The sequence below is a fragment of the Cariama cristata genome, unplaced genomic scaffold, assembly GCF_000690535.1.
Source record: "Cariama cristata isolate BGI_N322 unplaced genomic scaffold, ASM69053v1 scaffold1030, whole genome shotgun sequence".
Lineage (NCBI taxonomy): Eukaryota > Metazoa > Chordata > Aves > Cariamiformes > Cariamidae > Cariama > Cariama cristata.
Window position 1 is genome coordinate 1 of NW_009593826.1, and position 17,700 is coordinate 17,700.

A 17,700-nucleotide genomic window follows, 5' to 3' on the forward strand; every position below is an offset into this window, starting at 1 on the left:
CGGCAGGCGACTTTACACGGCCCTCCCTGGTTTTGCATGCCCCTTTGTAAATTACTGGTGCTCAATTGAGACGTGCTCGATATTTGGTGGTTTTTTCGTTCGGTACTTTTTTTTTTTAAAAAGGCAACAAAAGCCTAGTTGTGATGGTGCTGTGTTTCTTGCAGTCCCTCTCCAAGTAACGTTCGCTTTCTTCAGCTTTAGGATACATCTGAAAACCCTGAAGGCGGTCTTAGGCCCTCTACGTAAGTACACATTAAAGTGGTAACCAAGGCAGTTATGAAAACGTGCATATTGATACTGATAACTCTTTAACGTTTTCTTAAGGGGAAAAACGGTCATGTTGCTTTGTGTAAAATAAACTCTGAAGTCATTCGCTCGTCTTCCGGGAATCTTTGCTTTATGAAGATACTGTTGCTGAAGTGGAAGAGTGTTAACTTGCAGATTTTGTGGTTGATTATGAAGCTTGGGAGTGCCTGAACTCCCAGCGTGCAATACTGTTTGCTCAGAGACATGATAAAATATGTTTTACAAAAATTAGTTTTAGAAAGCGAGAAGTGTAAGCTGTTTCCAGGACCTAGTCTAACATAGGCATGGTGCACGCTTCACTTTTGAATGGTGAACGTTCATTTTAAAGTTGATGGAGTGGCATAAAGATGAGCATGTTTTTGAATGCTTAGGTTTGGGGAGGAGGGAGGATGTCTTGTCTTTACTAAAGCCAGTTAAGATTAAAATGTTGTTTGATCTGACAGCATTGTGTGCAACCTTTTTGGCCTATGGTATACACAATTTTTTTTTAATTTTTTTTAGGAAGAACAAGTATTTACCTCCTTCAGAATGCCCAACTCCAATGCTAAATTTCATTGTAACCATAGAGGTGGTCAGGAAGCCGGCAGGCGGGAGTTGGTTTCCAGGTCTTTGCAGAGTGCTCAGCATTGTTTGGAGGGCCAGGATTTTGGAACTGCATATGCGCACTATCTCCTGGTGCTAAATCTAGCTCCTGAGTTAAAAACTAGTGTCAAAGTAAGTGCTCTTTGAATTGCTTGAAACAATGTTATTTACTGTATTCCTTTTGAGGCTTTGTGACATGTTTTGTGCTTGTGATTTGTTGTAACTGATTTTTTCTATTCAGTCTTAAAAATAAAAGCAGAAAACAGTAATAATGGAGACAGCTAGTACCTTGTTTAATAAGCTCTGTATACCTATGGGAAGGGAATTAATACCCTTTTCTTCTAGTCTGTATGTGTCAACTAATTTTAATAAAAGTAGGGCCTTGTTAGCATTGGCTTGCAGTATACCATGCATCAATATGCCCACAGGCTCTTAGTATACACTGCTGGGTGATGATACTCTATGTGGATATCTGAGAGCTTATTTCTGCTTCTCCAAGTGAGCCAACTAACTTGGGATGATGGCAAACAATTGTATGCTGCTGCTTAGGGACCTGAGGGTGTTTACGCCCATGTCAGGATACCTCTAGATGTTTCCTGGGCTCAGTTCCCTACTTCTGGTAACTACCAGCAACTCATTGGTATATGTTTTATTTTCTAGGAAACATTTCAATTTACTCTCTTTAAATGGGCAGAAGAGCTAGATTCTCTGGCACGGATTCAAGATCTGTTTAACTGTTATGAGCAAGCACTTGAACTGTATCCGAATGATGAAGTGATATGCAATAGTATGGGAGAACATCTTTTCAGGTTTGTAGTAATGTATGTTCTATTTTTGTAAGGTTCACGTTTAGTATTGTATGTTAATAAACAAGGCCCTATTTAGCAGAGCACATAAAATATGCTTGCATTTACTTCTTTGAAGCACATGCTTAATGCTGTATAGTGTGTACTGTTGAACTTCAGATGTGTTTGTCAGCTTAAAATATAGTAGCCAATGCTAAAATAAATGTTGATAGTCACAGCAAAAGTTTAAAAAAAAAAAAAGTCAAAGAGCTTTTACTAGTAAAAACTTAAAAGTTAAAGCACTGCCTTCAAATATTTTCTAACAATTTTTCAAGGAATTACGAAAAAACAAACAAACAAAACCCAAAATTGTTGTGTCACTATGTTAACTGTTGTGGTTAATCCACAATTTTTGAAGTTCTTCCTTTCTTTCCTGTTAGATCCCTGAGAATTATTGCCTTTGAATTCTGTCTTGTAATTCTGGTCCTTCTTGAGATCACATGTAACAGACCTTTGAAGTGAAGAAGCTGGTCATATATACTGTACTTTGTAGGGCTGTTCTTAAATGTTTGAGCTTATGCTTTTATTTATTAGTGTAAAGCATTCTTTTCCTACTTTCTCCACACAGTGTGAAACATGGTGCTTTGCTGTTGCTCAGGGTTCTAAGGTCTTCTGAGACTGTAATTTTAAGGTTGAAATTGCAGGTTGTGGATCCAGATAGTTTTAATTAAGTTTGCCTTTTATGATTTCTTTGTCTTAAGGAACAACTCTCCCAGTATTTTATTAAAATGTACATGTTTCTTGGATTTTAAAGATTTTGAGGTTTTTTTCAGTGCTGTCTGATTTGAGAATATGCTATAGGTATCGTAAACACTTGCTTCGAGTTCACAATTTAGTTTCAAAATTGCCACTTATTGCAAGCAGTGGCAACTCAAAATTTGGTTCTTTTACAGTATGTTCCAGTTAAATACAGTAAAGCAGTTTTGGGGTTTGTAGCAATCTCTTGACTTGAAAATCTGTGGGACTGGATTGCGGTGTTGCTGCTGTCATATTGTTGCATCAAGTTCCTGTAAAACCTGTTCGAGTTTGTCAAGGGGTGTAGTAGTGGATGAAGACTGGTGCACGCAATGGTATTTTTGGACTGCCTTTGCCTTTTAAAGTGATTTGATGTAGAGCTGTAAATCATTCTTTTTCGTAAGATAGTATTGGCATTTCTAAAGATAATCTTTCTAACTAATGCAAAATATTTCCGTTGTTTCTTAAGTGATGTAAGACCTCTTCACAGACACACAGATACTTGGCAGCTGAGTGCATACTTTCTATTTATTTGTCACTTTTGCTATTAGAATGGGCTTTAGAGATGAAGCAGCTGGATATTTTCATAAAGCAGTGAAGCTTAACCCGGACTTTGCTGATGCAAAGGAGAATTTTTACCGCGTTGCGAACTGGCTTGTGGAACGCTGGCACTTCATCATGCTCAACGATACCAAGAGGAACCTTACTTACCTCAAAGCAATCGAGAATGCTGTCCACTCAGGGTGCAAATCTGTCCTTGATATTGGAACAGGAACAGGAATTTTGAGGTGTGTCATAAGTGCATGTTTAACATGAACTTAATAGAAGCACGTTTGTTGTCTAACAAAATTTGGTTGCTAGTGAAAAAAAAATTTAATTTCATGCCTTTACTAAGCCAAAACTTAAGAAAGGAAACGAAGCTTTCAGAAGTCAGTGAGTCTGGATGTTAGTGTCTAGTAGTATTTTTTTGAACCCTTTATTATTATTTGTTGCAGATGCTTTTTGTGCCAATAACTGCTGTGTAAATTGAATTACTCATGTTGATTTTGGAACTGTAATGTCCTTTGTCCTGTCTTTAAGTATTGAGTCTAGGATAAAGACTGGATTTAGCATAGCTGGGGGAACATCTTTATGCTACCTGTAAATTATTTTTTTTTGGTGATAGCATATGAAGAGAGGATATTGAGTTGTGTGATATCAGTGTCCACATAAGAGATACTAGTTCACTTAATAGAGTTTTTTAAACTCAAACTGTTTTCTTAGAAATATGAAGCAGATATAGAAGCAGAAATGGAACTTAAGAAAAATCAGTATCTTGTTATGCTTTACCTAAAGTGATCTAAACTGGAGGGGAAAAACCCTGATTCTTGTTTTTCAGTATGTTCGCAAAAAAAGCGGGAGCATCTTCTGTCTATGCCTGTGAATTATCAAAAACCATGTACGAACTTGCCCGTGATGTGGTGGCAGCAAATAATATGGAAAGAGAGATCAAACTTCTGCATTTGAAGTCACTTGATATAGAGATTCCAAAGCACATACCTGAAAGGTACGTCGTTGCTCTCTGTTGCGATGTTATTTTTAATTTCACAAAAATAGAAAATACCCTGTGACCTGAACAGGAAACAACTTTGCCTGTGATATTACCCATAATGAGAGAAGGTTCTCTCTGTTTTGTTTCTGTAGAGCAATGCAGAAATGATAACATGTTCTTTGGATTGTACTAATTTCTGTGGTAGATCAACAGTGTCATAAATTAGGGAGTTTAAGTCTTTGATGATGGGAGCTTTGGGGCACGTGCAATTATATTGCAGCAAGAGGAAAAGCAAAATTAGATTACTACATCATAAAAGTCATTTTAACACACTTTTATACTTAACAACTTGTGACTCACTTCTGCAGCCCATGAGTAGAATGGAGATATGTAACAGGGCCTGCAAAGGAAGACTGTTTCTGGGACATACTACACCCCTGCAACGCCATGTCAACTTCTGTGTTTGTCAGAGAGATCAGAAATTGCAGATTGTCTGCCTCCCTCTGATCAGGGAGTGAGGGAAAACCTCCCCTCCTTCCCCTCTGTCCCTTAAGGAGCATGATACTATGTGAGGAGGTGCCAGGTGATGTGCACGGTTGTTTGCATCTGGAGGGCTGGTGATGGCTGGACTGACTTGGGAGGGATCCACAGGGCTTTGAGCGTGGCTTTAGATAGCGGAGTAAAATTCAGCGGAGGGGTGTTGAAGTTTGTGCTGTAAGAACAGGTTTCTGTGTTTGTACTGAACTTTTTGTGTATCATCAAATGATTTGGTTGGAAGGGACTTCAAAGATCATCTAGTTCCAACCCCTGTGTATCCAAGATACACACATCTGCCCACCTGACTGTATGGCAGAGGTCTGTGTGCTTTGGAAAATTAAGTAGCTTATTTTTCCAAAATTAAGTAATGTCTTCTAAAGCATAGTAAGAGCTACTGGGACATATCAGCAGCTTGGAATTGCTCTTGGCAAATCAGAATTTGATCAGCATTATAGCTTTCAGTATACATGATCTAGGCTTTTTATGTTACTCTGCTTCTCCTTGCTCCCTGTCCCATTCAGCAGGGGTTCTTCAGGAGGATCTGTAAATTTTTAGCAGGTAGAAATCTAAGGAGATTTTTATTTGTTTTGGTATATGCAAAGGACTGGTTTCTCACTTCAGCTCACTGCTACTACGGATGCAGAAGAAACATGGGAAGGAAATAATCCATTTTACTTTTAATTACAAACATTTAATAAAGTGTCTGGTGATGGTACAGGCTCATAATCTGAAATTATGAAGCTCCCATGGTTTAGCATGCCAGTCAATCCTTGTCTAATTGTGTCACCTCAATTCCAGTAAGTGATCATATGTATCCTCTTAGTGTATATGATGAGTTACTGGATGTCACCTGGCAGGAATAAAGTGTCACTGGAAGATTCTGGAAATGTCTTGTCTTACCATGCCGTGTGCTTTTTGGTTTAAATCCAAAGGATTTAGAATTTTAGGGTCCATCAGTCTGCATAGTAATTTTATTGTGCTTTGAATATAGCCTTTTTTTTTAATTCCTTTTGAACACACATGCATGGATGCATACTCTTGCATGAGATTCAGACAAAATACATATTCTGCAGTAGCGTTGGCTGTGTGCCCAGCCTGAAACATCTTCCTGTTTTGGCTAGATTCTTCCCGCACAATTTATTTATAAATGCTGAACAAGAAGCTTTATGGTAAACTCTTGCTCAATATTTATTCTCTTTTATCTGCATCTTGAATAACTTCTAACAACAATTCAAAACATGTCATTTGTTGGAAGAATTAAATTGCTTGTCTGTATTGAAACTTCAGAACAATGGTAAAGGTTTTGCTCAGAGCTCACATTGGTATGGTGATTTTTTTTGTTTTCTTTAGAAGATTGATTAACAGGAAAGTACGTTATATTTCATGGTGTTCTTTTTGTTTGCTAGAGTTTCCTTGGTTGTCACAGAAACGGTTGATGCTGGTTTATTTGGAGAAGGAGTTGTGGAGAGCTTGATACATGCTTGGGAACATCTACTTTTACAACCAAAGGTGGGTGATGTGGGTACATACGTATAGATGGGATTCCTGTTTTGTTTGATATGTGTTCGTGCATGTGTGTGTGTTTGCGCATGTGCACACATTCACAGACATAGGTAAATGAGGAAGAACTGTCTTGTAAATATTTCATAGCGATTGGCATTTTAAAACTTAGTAACCTGGACTTACTCTATGAATTTGATTTTGATGAATGGCAGTGAGGCAACTGCATACATTATACTTCTGTGAGCCCATGTTCTGAGTAGACAAGTGCTTGCAATGCGTGTTTCCCTGATGTACCCGTCCATCATACAGAGATGATTCACTTGTGATCAGTGTTCGTTCCTTTTTTCTCTCTCCACACACCCCCCCCCCCCCCCCCCATAAGTAACAGCAAAGGCATTTGTGTGTGTTTTAAAGGCAGTATTTTCCTGCAAGTTTGATTACAACCTGGTCATTTTGAGATACCAACTAGTAGCAGAAAGTCATGTCAATCTAAGCAAAAAATGCTGAATTATGGTAGAATTATTTCTTATCATAACACTGGGAACAGCCAATTATAATTTGGTAAATATGCCAAATTTATTTTTGCTAACTGTGAACTTTTTTGGAAGACTGAAGAATTCTACTGGATCTCAGACTTGACTTTATGTATTTTGCGTTTTAACTAGCATATGTTAAGCAAAGTAATATGACAAGGCGCCTTGTATGGGTTAACCTCTGTTAGGTCTTACGAAATAGAAGGACTTCTCTTTTGTTTTGATGTTGCCTTGATTACAAGTAATGTAAAAAAAAAAAAAACACACAAAAAACAAACCAAAAAAACCCCCAGAGTCTTACCTGGCTGAAAGCTTTTGTGTTGTATTGAACTGGAACTGATGACCTCTAGTGTTAAGTATAGGAATGATGTGTAAAGGAAACGTCCTCACATGTTTCAATATATTCTAACAAGACCAAGTGAAAAACACTTTTATCATTACACAGAGGAAGTAGTAGACTGAAAAGTAAAGCTGATGCATGGATGTATTGAAACGCAGTATTTAAGAAACTCCTTTTAATGGCCAACTGGAATGACAAAGACTGGAAACTTTACAAGTCGCTAAGATCTTACTGATGTTTTGACTGTGATCTTGAATGGCTCATTAAGATGTAACCTAGGCTTTGCAGTAATGGTAGAAATAGGTCACTGTCTCATTGCATGTTGTTATTCATGTTTTCACAGCTGAAAAATCAAGATGTCAGTACTGGAAACTATGGCAGAGTTATTCCTGCAAGTGCTACAGTATTTGGGATGGCGGTGGAATGCAAAGAGATACGTAGACATCACAGGTATGTTTAAACTCTAGTGCAGTTTGAGCCCATATTTGTTATTTGGGAAAAGAAACTGGTGGTTTTCATTGAGGATTTTTCATTTAGTATTCTCTTTATTTTTTGAATGGCTGATTATCTGTTTCACTAAACAGATTTCTGCTCTCATCCTCCCACCCCTTTTCCAGTTTCTTTTGGTGTGGTGGTTTTGTGTTTTTTTGTGTTTTGTTTTTTTTTTTCCTTCTCCCTTTGTGGTTCAGACTTCCTGGATCACATCATCAGAAACTCTTGATTTTCAGTTATGCTGAAATACATGCCTCTAACACATACTAAAGAAATTTAATTCCTTAATAGTAAAATTACTTCTCAATTTCTGTATTGGAGATTATTGGATTAACACTTGGCCTTTATCCTCATTTTACCCACTTTATAATCTCCATACCTCGCTGCTGGATCTGACCTTTTCAGAAGATGAGGATAGGATTTGGTAAAGCCTAAGTGTTGTTAAACCCACCTAGCATTATCTTTCTGAATATGTGCCTTCCCTAATTCTGAACTAGCATACAGTAGGGTTTCTTTGAGACCAGTTCTGACTGTGTATCAATTACTTTCATATTCATTTTTATTCTTATCTTCTGGAACAGTAAGGAGACTGTCTCTGTCTGAGAGATTTGGACTTGATGTATTTTGTTCAGGATTAATCTTGTTGCAGACTGAAAAAAACACTTAACTTTTGCAGGAGCTTCAGTGTACTGGATGAAAAATAGCCAGGCTGCGTCAGTGACTTTTCAATGCAGTAGACCTGGACAATGGCCAAAAAGAAGACATAAGTTCCTGTAGTAGATGGTCATAGAAGAACTTTCTTTTAGAAGTTAATTACTCAATTAGAAGATAGGTTTTTGCCTTAAAACATGGCATTGACTGTTCCTTACAAAATTGAAACAAGATGAAAGTTAAGGTACTGTAACTTTGGGTTGTTGAATTAACAATCCATTCTAATAGCTTAAGGTCAGGTGGCTAGCAGGACTGAAATGATTGCCACAAATTAATTATATTCTGTAGTGTCCTGGTTTGGACACAATAGAGAGCATCTGCCACCTGATTTAAGAGCTGACCTAGCCTTAAATGGTGACATGTAGGAAGAAGAAAAATGTCAGTTTTAAATTTCCTGCCTTTATAGTCCGAGATTGCTTTTTGCTCCAGTAAGAATACCTGTCTTATGTCTATCTTAACAAGTGCTATTAAGCTTTATGTAAAACACTTGCCTATTCTGAGATTTAAACTACCCAGATCTCTTTGAATTGTTCTGATGTGCATGACTCCACATTTCCTTAAAGTGTTTTCATGATCTACAACAAAACTTTGGGGTTTGGATGTTTTTTTTTTCTGAGCATGATACCTAATGAAATAGCAGTGTGAAAGTATCTCTTTTCTCCTGCTTTTTACATCATTCAGCACAGTTTCTGTCTTGTACAATTAATACAACTTTTCTTTGAGCTTTTCCTCATGATTTAATTTTTTTTTGAGTGGTTGTAAGTAGATGTAGAGCCCAGAAATCTATGAATACCTGAGGTTTTTTTGTTTTCCTGAAGTACATTTAAAAATGTGTTTAATCTGTCATTAAACACTGATTCATCTTGCTGAGGGAGGGAATCCCCTTTCACTCCAACTGTTGGTAATCTTGCATGTCACGGTCATCTATCTGTGTCTGATCTGATCTTCTGCTTTGTTTTTGTCCCTTTGTTTTAGCAATTTTAAGTTGGTGCACTTAAGCCAACTTTAGAAAAAGTTTTGTGCTGGTTTACCCCTTATTGTAGCTTTATTATTTGATGTTCTGATGATAATTGTAATGTTTCTTTACTATAGCTGGTGCTGCTTGTACCCATAGCTTGTATACTGTAGAACGACTATAGGGCCTAACTCTGCTATGGTGTTATTTAATTTTTTTATTATTATTAGCTTTATTTTTTTCCTGAAGTCACCGCTCTATCTTTGAAGCGGTGGTTTTTGCATCCATGTGAAATGTGTTTACTTCCAGAAGAGCAAATGAACTGACACATTTGTGAGAAGACTTGAGTTTTACTAAGGATAAATTTAGACTTCCACAAAACTTTTAAGATACCGGAGTATATTACATACTGTTTTTCAGCTTTGTTCTAGATATCTTTCAAGAGTCATATGTAACAGTAAGCAATATTCTAGGAGAGCATAGGTCTGTTACATTAGTGCATCTCTGTTTAGTCATTTTGAATAAAATATGCCAGAATATGGGTTAATTTGCTAATTTAAGTCACTGTAACAATTAGAGGTTTCAGGGGTTTTTAATGTTTAATTTTTAGTCAATTAGGCCCCAGAAAGAGAGGCAATAAAGTGGCTCTACTTCTGTGCTTATGCATTGAAGCCAGAAGGGTTCATGATAGTATAACAATCTGCTGACCTCTTCTACAATATAGGCCTCATATAGCAACTGTTCTGTTTTAGTTGTAGTATTTCTTTTAAAATAATACATGGATTCAGCTCCCAATGAAGGAGAATACATTCTCATCCTTGTTGTTAAAATATCTAAGTTACTTCACCAAGCAAGTGAGTAAATTAGTTGTTGATAATGTTCCTGTATTTTTTAATATTAATTGTGAAGTACTTACTACTTTGTGCTTTCTATATGTCATATACTTTTATTGCTGGGGAATCTGCTCTGAAGATGGAGTCTGATCTGATTCATTTTCCTGTTTTAGCTATGCATAATGGTCAAAATATATTTGCCTAAGAATCTAGGTTATGACAAAAGGCATCTTACTCAATTCTGCGATTGAGAGCTTCAAGGAGATGACTGTATCTGATGAGAATATTATCAGGCAGCCTCTCTCGTCATATTTGGTTGTAGGGAGATCCTTTGCAGGGAGGGAAGGTTCCTGAGAAAGTGATTCAGAATAAAAAATAGTTCTAGAAATAGAGGTTCAAATGACAACAAGTTAAAATTGAGTGCTAGATCTCGCTGTAAGAATGTAGATTTGCTTGATAGTTGTCACTTAAATAGGGAGCACTAAGTCCTTGACAGACAAATGTGCTTTTTCAGAATGATCTGAAGTGTAGCTTGTGCAAGACTCGTCTCATGTAACTACCTGACTTGTACTTTGAAAATAAGAATATATCTTAAATCCTCAAATCTAAGAGGCGGACAGTGTATGTAAGTAATTGTTTTAAAGCAGTTATAGCATTCTTTCTTCTTTGAAGCTTTTCATATAAGCTTGTTTCTAGAAACCTAATTGATCCTCTGTCTTACAAGAAAGGATATGTGTATTATGATTTGTCAAAGCCTTTTCCACCAAGAAATCAACACTGAGACTTTCTTTGCAGCTATGTAACCATGAAAATGCTTTATTCTGCATAGTTTGTGCTTGATAAATATATAAAGATACTGCAAAATTAAATTTTTTTGTCAAAGAGACTCCAAAAATGCATTTTCCTATGGCACATGTATCTATCTTTGGTCTGGCTGTTCTATGTACCTGGAAGAAACATCGTCATTATCTGTTTAATGGAGCAGCAGCAGAAAAGCTTTATTTGTCCTTATTATCACAGGATATATTCTTCTTTCTACTTCTCTGTCAAGACTCGAGTTGTACTTAAGGGGGCAAAAGTCTGTGGCCTTTGACAAAGGACATATTGGGCTTCTCCTCAGTTTCTAGTGACAGCATTCAGTTCTGATTCTTGAAAGTGATGTGCATTTTCTGTGCTTAACAGCTGCTCTGAACATAACAAAAACCCCACAGAATTGTTTAATTTATTTTTATTTTTTTTAAGTTTTTTTCTATTCTTACATTCTGTGCATTTAAAAATACTTAGCCAGCCTGAGAAGAATTTGCTTTCGGTTTTTTGGTCAAACGATTTGAAGTTTCATTTCTTCCCTTTTTTCCTTTACTCCCAGAGTGGGAACGCAGGAAGCTGCTGGTGTGCACTTACCAAATTCAGTGCAGTTCTTTAGTCCAACGTACGCTTCTGCTGGTTCCGAGGAAACTGTTGAACCTTACACCACCGAGAAGCTCAGTCGTATTCCTGGAGGTTACGTACCTCTGACAGAACCCTGTCAAGTAATGACAGTAGATTTCAACAATCTGCAGGTAATGATTCTTTTCTCACGTCCTTTATAAGTATTCTGTTTATGAATAATGAGAGCCCCGTATCTTATTTGCTTTCTGGGTTCAATTTCAGAACAGTTCACAAGTGCAAAGTTGACAGGGCTGCACTGAAATCCACTACTGGTTTTGATACTTGTCTGGTTGTGTGGTGATGCGATTGATCAGATGACAGTCTATGAAATTTTGAAGGTGAAGTTTTTTGTTTGTTTGGCATAGTTTAGGGAGCTAAACTAGCTCATAGGATCGGACTGCTGCCAACCTCACTACAGGGAGGGGGAGGGAGAGTGCAATAGACCTGTCTTAAATGATTTATGCAGTTGTGGAGCTAACTTAGTTTATTTGTCTAAAGTTAGAATCTTCAAGAAACTCTTGAAGACAAAAGAGAAAGCATGTCTTTTACATCTAGTGTAAAAATGTCTGTAAGTGTTGATGGGTAAGCGTAAAAGAGAGGGGAGAGGAAGAAATTGTCTTAGCTTGTTCAACCAGTTTGATTCCACCCTTCAGCTCCTTTGGTATCTTACGCTATTTCTGTAATATGGCATTCTAAAATATGGTAGCGTTATTTTGTGTATTTTGCACAAAATATGTTTGTATGGATATACTAAACAGACCTGAACTGTAAGGCAAGGACCTCAACTGCTTGCAGCTGAGCGTGCTAAAAAGATGATACATCTCATCTCTGGTGTGTTTCTTGCTCATTGACCTGCGGTGAGGAGTTAGCATTGAGTCAGAGCTTAAAATAGATTCTGTTTATATAAAAGAAATTATTCTTAGCTAGTGCTTGGCCAGGAATTGCACTGTTTCTGAATCAATAGCTTTTCCTAGTTGGCTTGTCTGACAGCCTGAGATTAAAAATGAAGTAAGACCAGGCTCTTCAGTATACTACTGGGAGCGATCTCTCTGTGACCTCATGTTGCTTTTGCTTCTAGCATCAATAAGAAACTATTACTCTCATCTGAGAGATGCCTACTTTTAAGCATCTGCCTGCTGGCAGACATGTAAAGATAATTTAAGGAGTAAAGAACAGTGTTACTCTTTAAACAGTGTTTCAGAACTGTTCCTTTGAAGCTTCAGTTAGACTAATGGAGTGTTCCTGTCATGAAATGGTAAGATATCCTAAGTAAAGGTAAAGGGAAGAAATGCAGTTAATTTATTTGGACTCACTGGTTACTGTTTGTTTGTCACTGGCAAATATGGCAGTTCCAAACAGTGGTAGGTTACTTTCAACCTGGTTGTTGTTTTTTTTTTGGCCTTTTTTTTTTGGTTTTGTCATGACCACACCTGGATGTTCAATCAGTGCAGCTGAAAAATAAAAAAGAAAAATTATCTGTGCTCCTATTGGACTCACACTGCTATACTTACAAACAGTAGCAGAATTACCTACTAAAGATTGACACTCAGATAAGAAATAACTTAGCACTAGTAAGGTCATTTCAAAGACCCATTTTATAAACGTCTATTTCAAAGAAGAAGAGGAATGCTGCACTTATTCTGCTTGTACTAACCATCCAGACCTAAACTGACAGAACTAAGAGGAAGGCTTAAAATACAGTACAACAATGTTTCTCAAACTGAGTTGTAGGAGGCTTCAAAGACATCAGTACGGATCAGAGAAATAAGAAGTCAAAATTAAAACAAACCAGAAAAAGCAACTGTGTTATGGTTATTATTTTATTACTGCTGTTACTAGCAGCAGCAACTCAGTTCCTCCCAGGCAGGGGAAGGAGATGTGGCTGAAATTACAGGCTGCGGAGCCTTGCACCTAGCCAGGTACTACCTGCGTGCCTCTTTGCTGGCAGCAGATCGGTGCCGCTGGGAGTGGAAGCGAGTTTTTACCTCGGCAGCCAGTAATTACAGCTCGGTCTCACTTTCAGGCCCTAAAGGAACTGTGCTCTTGCCAACAATTACAGACGTTGGCTCTTCCTAACTTTCATGAGAAGTTACTGTCTGGAGTATTTGAGAAATTCTGGATCGAAACACAGGAAACTTGATAACTGCATGCTTTCTGTAGTTTTTCCTTCTATTTGTAGTCCCCTTGTTTTAATGTAAGTTACCTTTTTCCTCATTCAGAGGATATACGTGGCATGGCATCATTTTGGTTTTTTATTACCTACCTATTGCTTCATTTTCTTCGCTGTTTCTTTAACTACATAAGTTGATAAATTGCGATCCTGATGTGCTAGAGCTGTTCGAGTCTGTAACTGTCATAAATAATAGAAAAAGGGTTATGCAGAGGACAAATGTGAGGAATAAACATAGATAAGGAGCATGGTAGAGAGCAGGGAAAGCTGAAATAACTGCCTTCCAGTGGGTTTTTAAGTCTTGTGTGCCACAAGACAGGGATGTAACACTACAGCTACTAGAACCAGTGGATGAGAACCTTGCGCCTGCTGCTTTTGAGGAATAATCAGGAAGAATATTTTTAATATCAAATACACTTCTAAACAGCTATAACTTCCCAGAAACTGAGAAACAGATGCATGCTTGTGTCCTTGCATTTTACTTCAAGGGGCTTGCTTACTGCAGTAGGTAAGCTCCAACTTACTATTCTTTTCCTCTCCACTTGAGGAGGTACAGAAGAAACGTCTAGCAGCAAAGCGCTTTTATTGAAGAGCAGTGGGATCTTATTATGAACTTTATTAGCATCCTGTAATTTTTGTTCAGCCATCTCTCAACTGTGAGAAGAGAGGTAGACCAACTCTTGGATAACACAGAATGAGAATAAAGAGCGAAAAATAAAAAATGCAGCATATGAGAGCTTACTCAGTGTTCTTGGAGTGGAACTTCTCTTTTGTGCTGTGTAGTTTAAGATTGAAACTTAGGACAAATGTTGACATAGGGAGATGAGGAAGCTGATAAATGTGTTTAGGAAAGGCTGTTACTAAGCAGAATGGTTGTGACTAAGAGAATCTTTGGTCCCTTGTGCTTGACCTCCGGTTAATTGGTTTGTGCCAGAACTGGCTAAGACATTAGAGCTGAGCTGTTTATGTTTGTGAATATTGGTAGCAGAAGGTAGTTACTGAAGAACATAAATTGTACATGGAAGAAGACTTAATTCTTGTTACACATCCAAAACTTTTTAGGAGTATTGGAGAACTTATAACCTGATCCCTTTAGGGGAGATCGTAGTTCTTCCCAGTAATGAAATTGTACACACCTCACCTTTTACACAAAGCCTATAGCCAGGTAGCAGAGAAGATATCCTCAAAGATGGTTGTCTATGTGGTGTTGTAACGATTCTGCCGAATCTCTGTTCAAGCAAATTCAGTGCTTACATACAGTAATTTTGGAACTGATAGAATGCAGGTTTTAAGTGAAGCATATGCCTAAGCATTGGTTTGAACCCAACCCAAAAGACTGGCTCTGGTTTTGTTACTTCTCGTGCGGCAAGCCTTGCTAGTCTAAAGCCTTTCTTGCAGTTTTCGGTAGTTTTAAATATGTACATTCTTAGATGTAGACATATTTGCTTTAATGGCCGATGGAGGCAGGTTGGTCACGTGGATAATTGCACTTGCATGTGGGTAGACAGTTCATATGCTAGCGAGTAGTGATGATGATAATTAGTATTGTAGCGGCTTGTTAACTTCAGGTTTCTGTTGGGTGCCCTCATGCATTGGTGCAGAAATTTGGGTGACTTAGTGTAATAAAAAACTTCTTTTTTATTTATGGGAAGAAACTTACACTTTTTCTCTCTTTCCACTTTGGTCAGGAGCTGAAAAGCCTTGCAACTAGAAAGCCGTGGAAGATCAGCGTGCCAGTTACTGAAGGAGGAATACTAGATGCTATTGTGGTGTGGTTTGTACTACAGCTTGATGATGAGCACGCTCTATCTACAAGTCCCAGTGAGGAAACTTGCTGGGAACAGGCAGTCTATCCTGTGCAGGGCCTCCTTGGTAGGTCCTGTGGATTTTCTTGTTGCAGTACATTAACTTGGTTTCATTTTGGTTTTGAGCTAGTTAGGTCATCTCAGAGATGAGGATGGTGCAGCGAATAGGTTTAGGAGAAGTTCAACAGCAAGTAGCTGTGAGGTGGTTCCTGCTCATGTTTCTGGACGGTAGTGCACAGTCCCAGCATCAGGGCTTGGTCGTGGGACTCTGCTATGGAGCAGATAAGGGACTGATAAGATCTGGGAGAACACTTTTCCTTAAGTTGGTTTTTTTTCTATACTGAATTAAATGCGTTGTGGAGCAACTCCAAAAAGTGGGGCTTCTGACTGGCTCTACTTGGTCAAGATGTGACTTGCAAAAGGGAGGAGGGGGAGGCGAGGTAGGAATTGCTAGCTGCTACTGCCACAAAACCCAAACTAAACATTCCTGCCTACCCCTCATCCCCATTTTGAACTCAACTTGAATGCTGTTCCCCACACACGCACACACTGGCAGTGTCATTTCCAGTAGCCTCTACTCTCTGTTCACCCGTTTTTCATTCTCCTGTTTCATAGGATCTTAGAATGTCTCAAGCTGGAAGGGACCTGTAAGGATCATCGAGTCTAACTCCCTGCTCCTCACAGCACTACCTAAAACTGAACCACATGACTAAGAGCGTTGTCAAGACACTCCTTGAACTCATGACAGGCATGGTGCCACGACCACTTCCCTGGGGAGCCTGGTCCAGTGACTGACCAACTTCTCAGTGAAGAACCTTTTCCTGATGTCCCATCTGAACTTCCCCTGACACAGCTTGCTTCCCTTTCCTTGTGCCCTGTCGCTGGTCACCAGAGTGAGGAGATCAGCACCTCCCCCCTCCACTGCCCTCCTTGAGGAAGTTGAAGGCTGCGATGAGGTCACCCGTCAGTGATGAGGTCACCCCTTGGCCTTCTCTTCCCCAAGCTGAACAAACCAAGTGACTTCAGCTCCTCCTCCTAAGTCTTGCCCTTGAGGCCTTTCACCATCTTGGTCGCCCTCTGGACACACTCTAATAGTCTGTTGTCCTTCTTCTATTGAGGTGCTCAAAACTGCACCCAGGTGCTCGAGGGGAGGTGGTGCGCGCGGGGTGTAGAGTGGGACAGCCCCATCCCTTGACCAGCACGTTATGCTGTGCTTGATGCACCCCAGGACACGGTTGGCCCTTTTGGGCTGCCAGAGCCCACTGTTGATTCGTACTCAACTTGCCATCCACCCAAACCCCCTGATCTCTTTCCGTGGGGCTGCTCTCCAGCCTCTCGTCCCCCAAACTGTACGTCTAAGCAGGATTACGCCGTCCCAGGGGGAGAATCTGGCACTTGCTCTTGTTAAATTTCATGCGGTTGGTGATTGCGCAGCGCTCTAGTCTATCCAAACCGCCCTGCCCTGGGGGTAGTCCACAGCTCCTCCTCGTTCAGTGTGGATAGGCGGTAGGGCAGCTGTGCCACAGACTGGTTCAACTGAAAGAGGAGGGGAGGGAAGAGACTCTTCTAGCCTACGTTGCCATTGAAAGAAATGTTTGCCAAACCATAGTGGTTTTGTTTTGAAATTCTGGTCCGTATCAGTGGATTTACTTTCTTAAAACATACATGGAGAGCATCCAAAGACCATCTTGGGCTGTACACAATAAATGTTCCAGTAAAATGTATTTTGAATAAACTGCCCTTTCTAAACTGTGGTTACTGTTTTCCATGTAACTACAAATTTACTTTTGTCTACAGGAGGCATTAAAATGTCAATATTTAATATTTAGCCTTTTAAAGCAAAAGGAATTTCCTTATCAGTATGTTTTTGTTCTGCTCTGCTGTTGACAAAACGCTTTAAGTAATACCTATTTATCATAGAAAGGCTTGTTTTGAGAATAAATGGATTTTGCCTAGTGTAGGACAGTTTAAGGCAAATGTTAATGCACAATTGCAGATTTTAGCTTGTGGGCTACAGACTGGAACAATTCTTTCATACACCCTGGTAACAACTAATGAAGAGATGAGATAATGTCTCTTTTTTTTTTAATAAGCTTCACTGATGTTTGCTGTAGAGTGATTGACGTGACTTTTTTGTGCTCTTTTGCCAAGATTATTCTGTGAAGACTGGAGATACTGTGATGATGGAAGTTTGCTGCCAAGACTGCTACTTGAAGATCCAAAAGATTTCTTCTTTGACTTCAGAGTGTGGGATGGACTTCAGCGACAGAGATGACGCGCTGAGTTTGGGCAATGAGGCCGAATTGTGTAATGCTCTGGCTGGACTCCAGACGACCAGCGAACAGGATGGCAACGGTCACGTATGTGTGTTGGAATCCACAGAAATAGCCCTGC

The 17,700-nt window shown here is 39.0% G+C and overlaps 1 protein-coding gene across 1 annotated transcript in view; it reads left to right on the top strand.

Annotated features, from left to right (window-relative positions):
* Positions 1-800: 800 nt before the first annotated feature.
* PRMT9 (protein arginine methyltransferase 9) overlaps positions 801-17,700 on the top strand; it is a 20,004-nt gene continuing 3,104 nt past the window's right edge. Inside the window, 9 exon segments of the mRNA XM_009695527.1 lie at positions 801-1,020; positions 1,549-1,697; positions 3,020-3,256; positions 3,847-4,014; positions 5,943-6,045; positions 7,256-7,362; positions 11,270-11,462; positions 15,190-15,373; positions 17,458-17,699. Coding sequence (XP_009693829.1) covers positions 835-1,020; positions 1,549-1,697; positions 3,020-3,256; positions 3,847-4,014; positions 5,943-6,045; positions 7,256-7,362; positions 11,270-11,462; positions 15,190-15,373; positions 17,458-17,699 — 1,569 coding nt within the window. The 5' untranslated portion in view covers positions 801-834.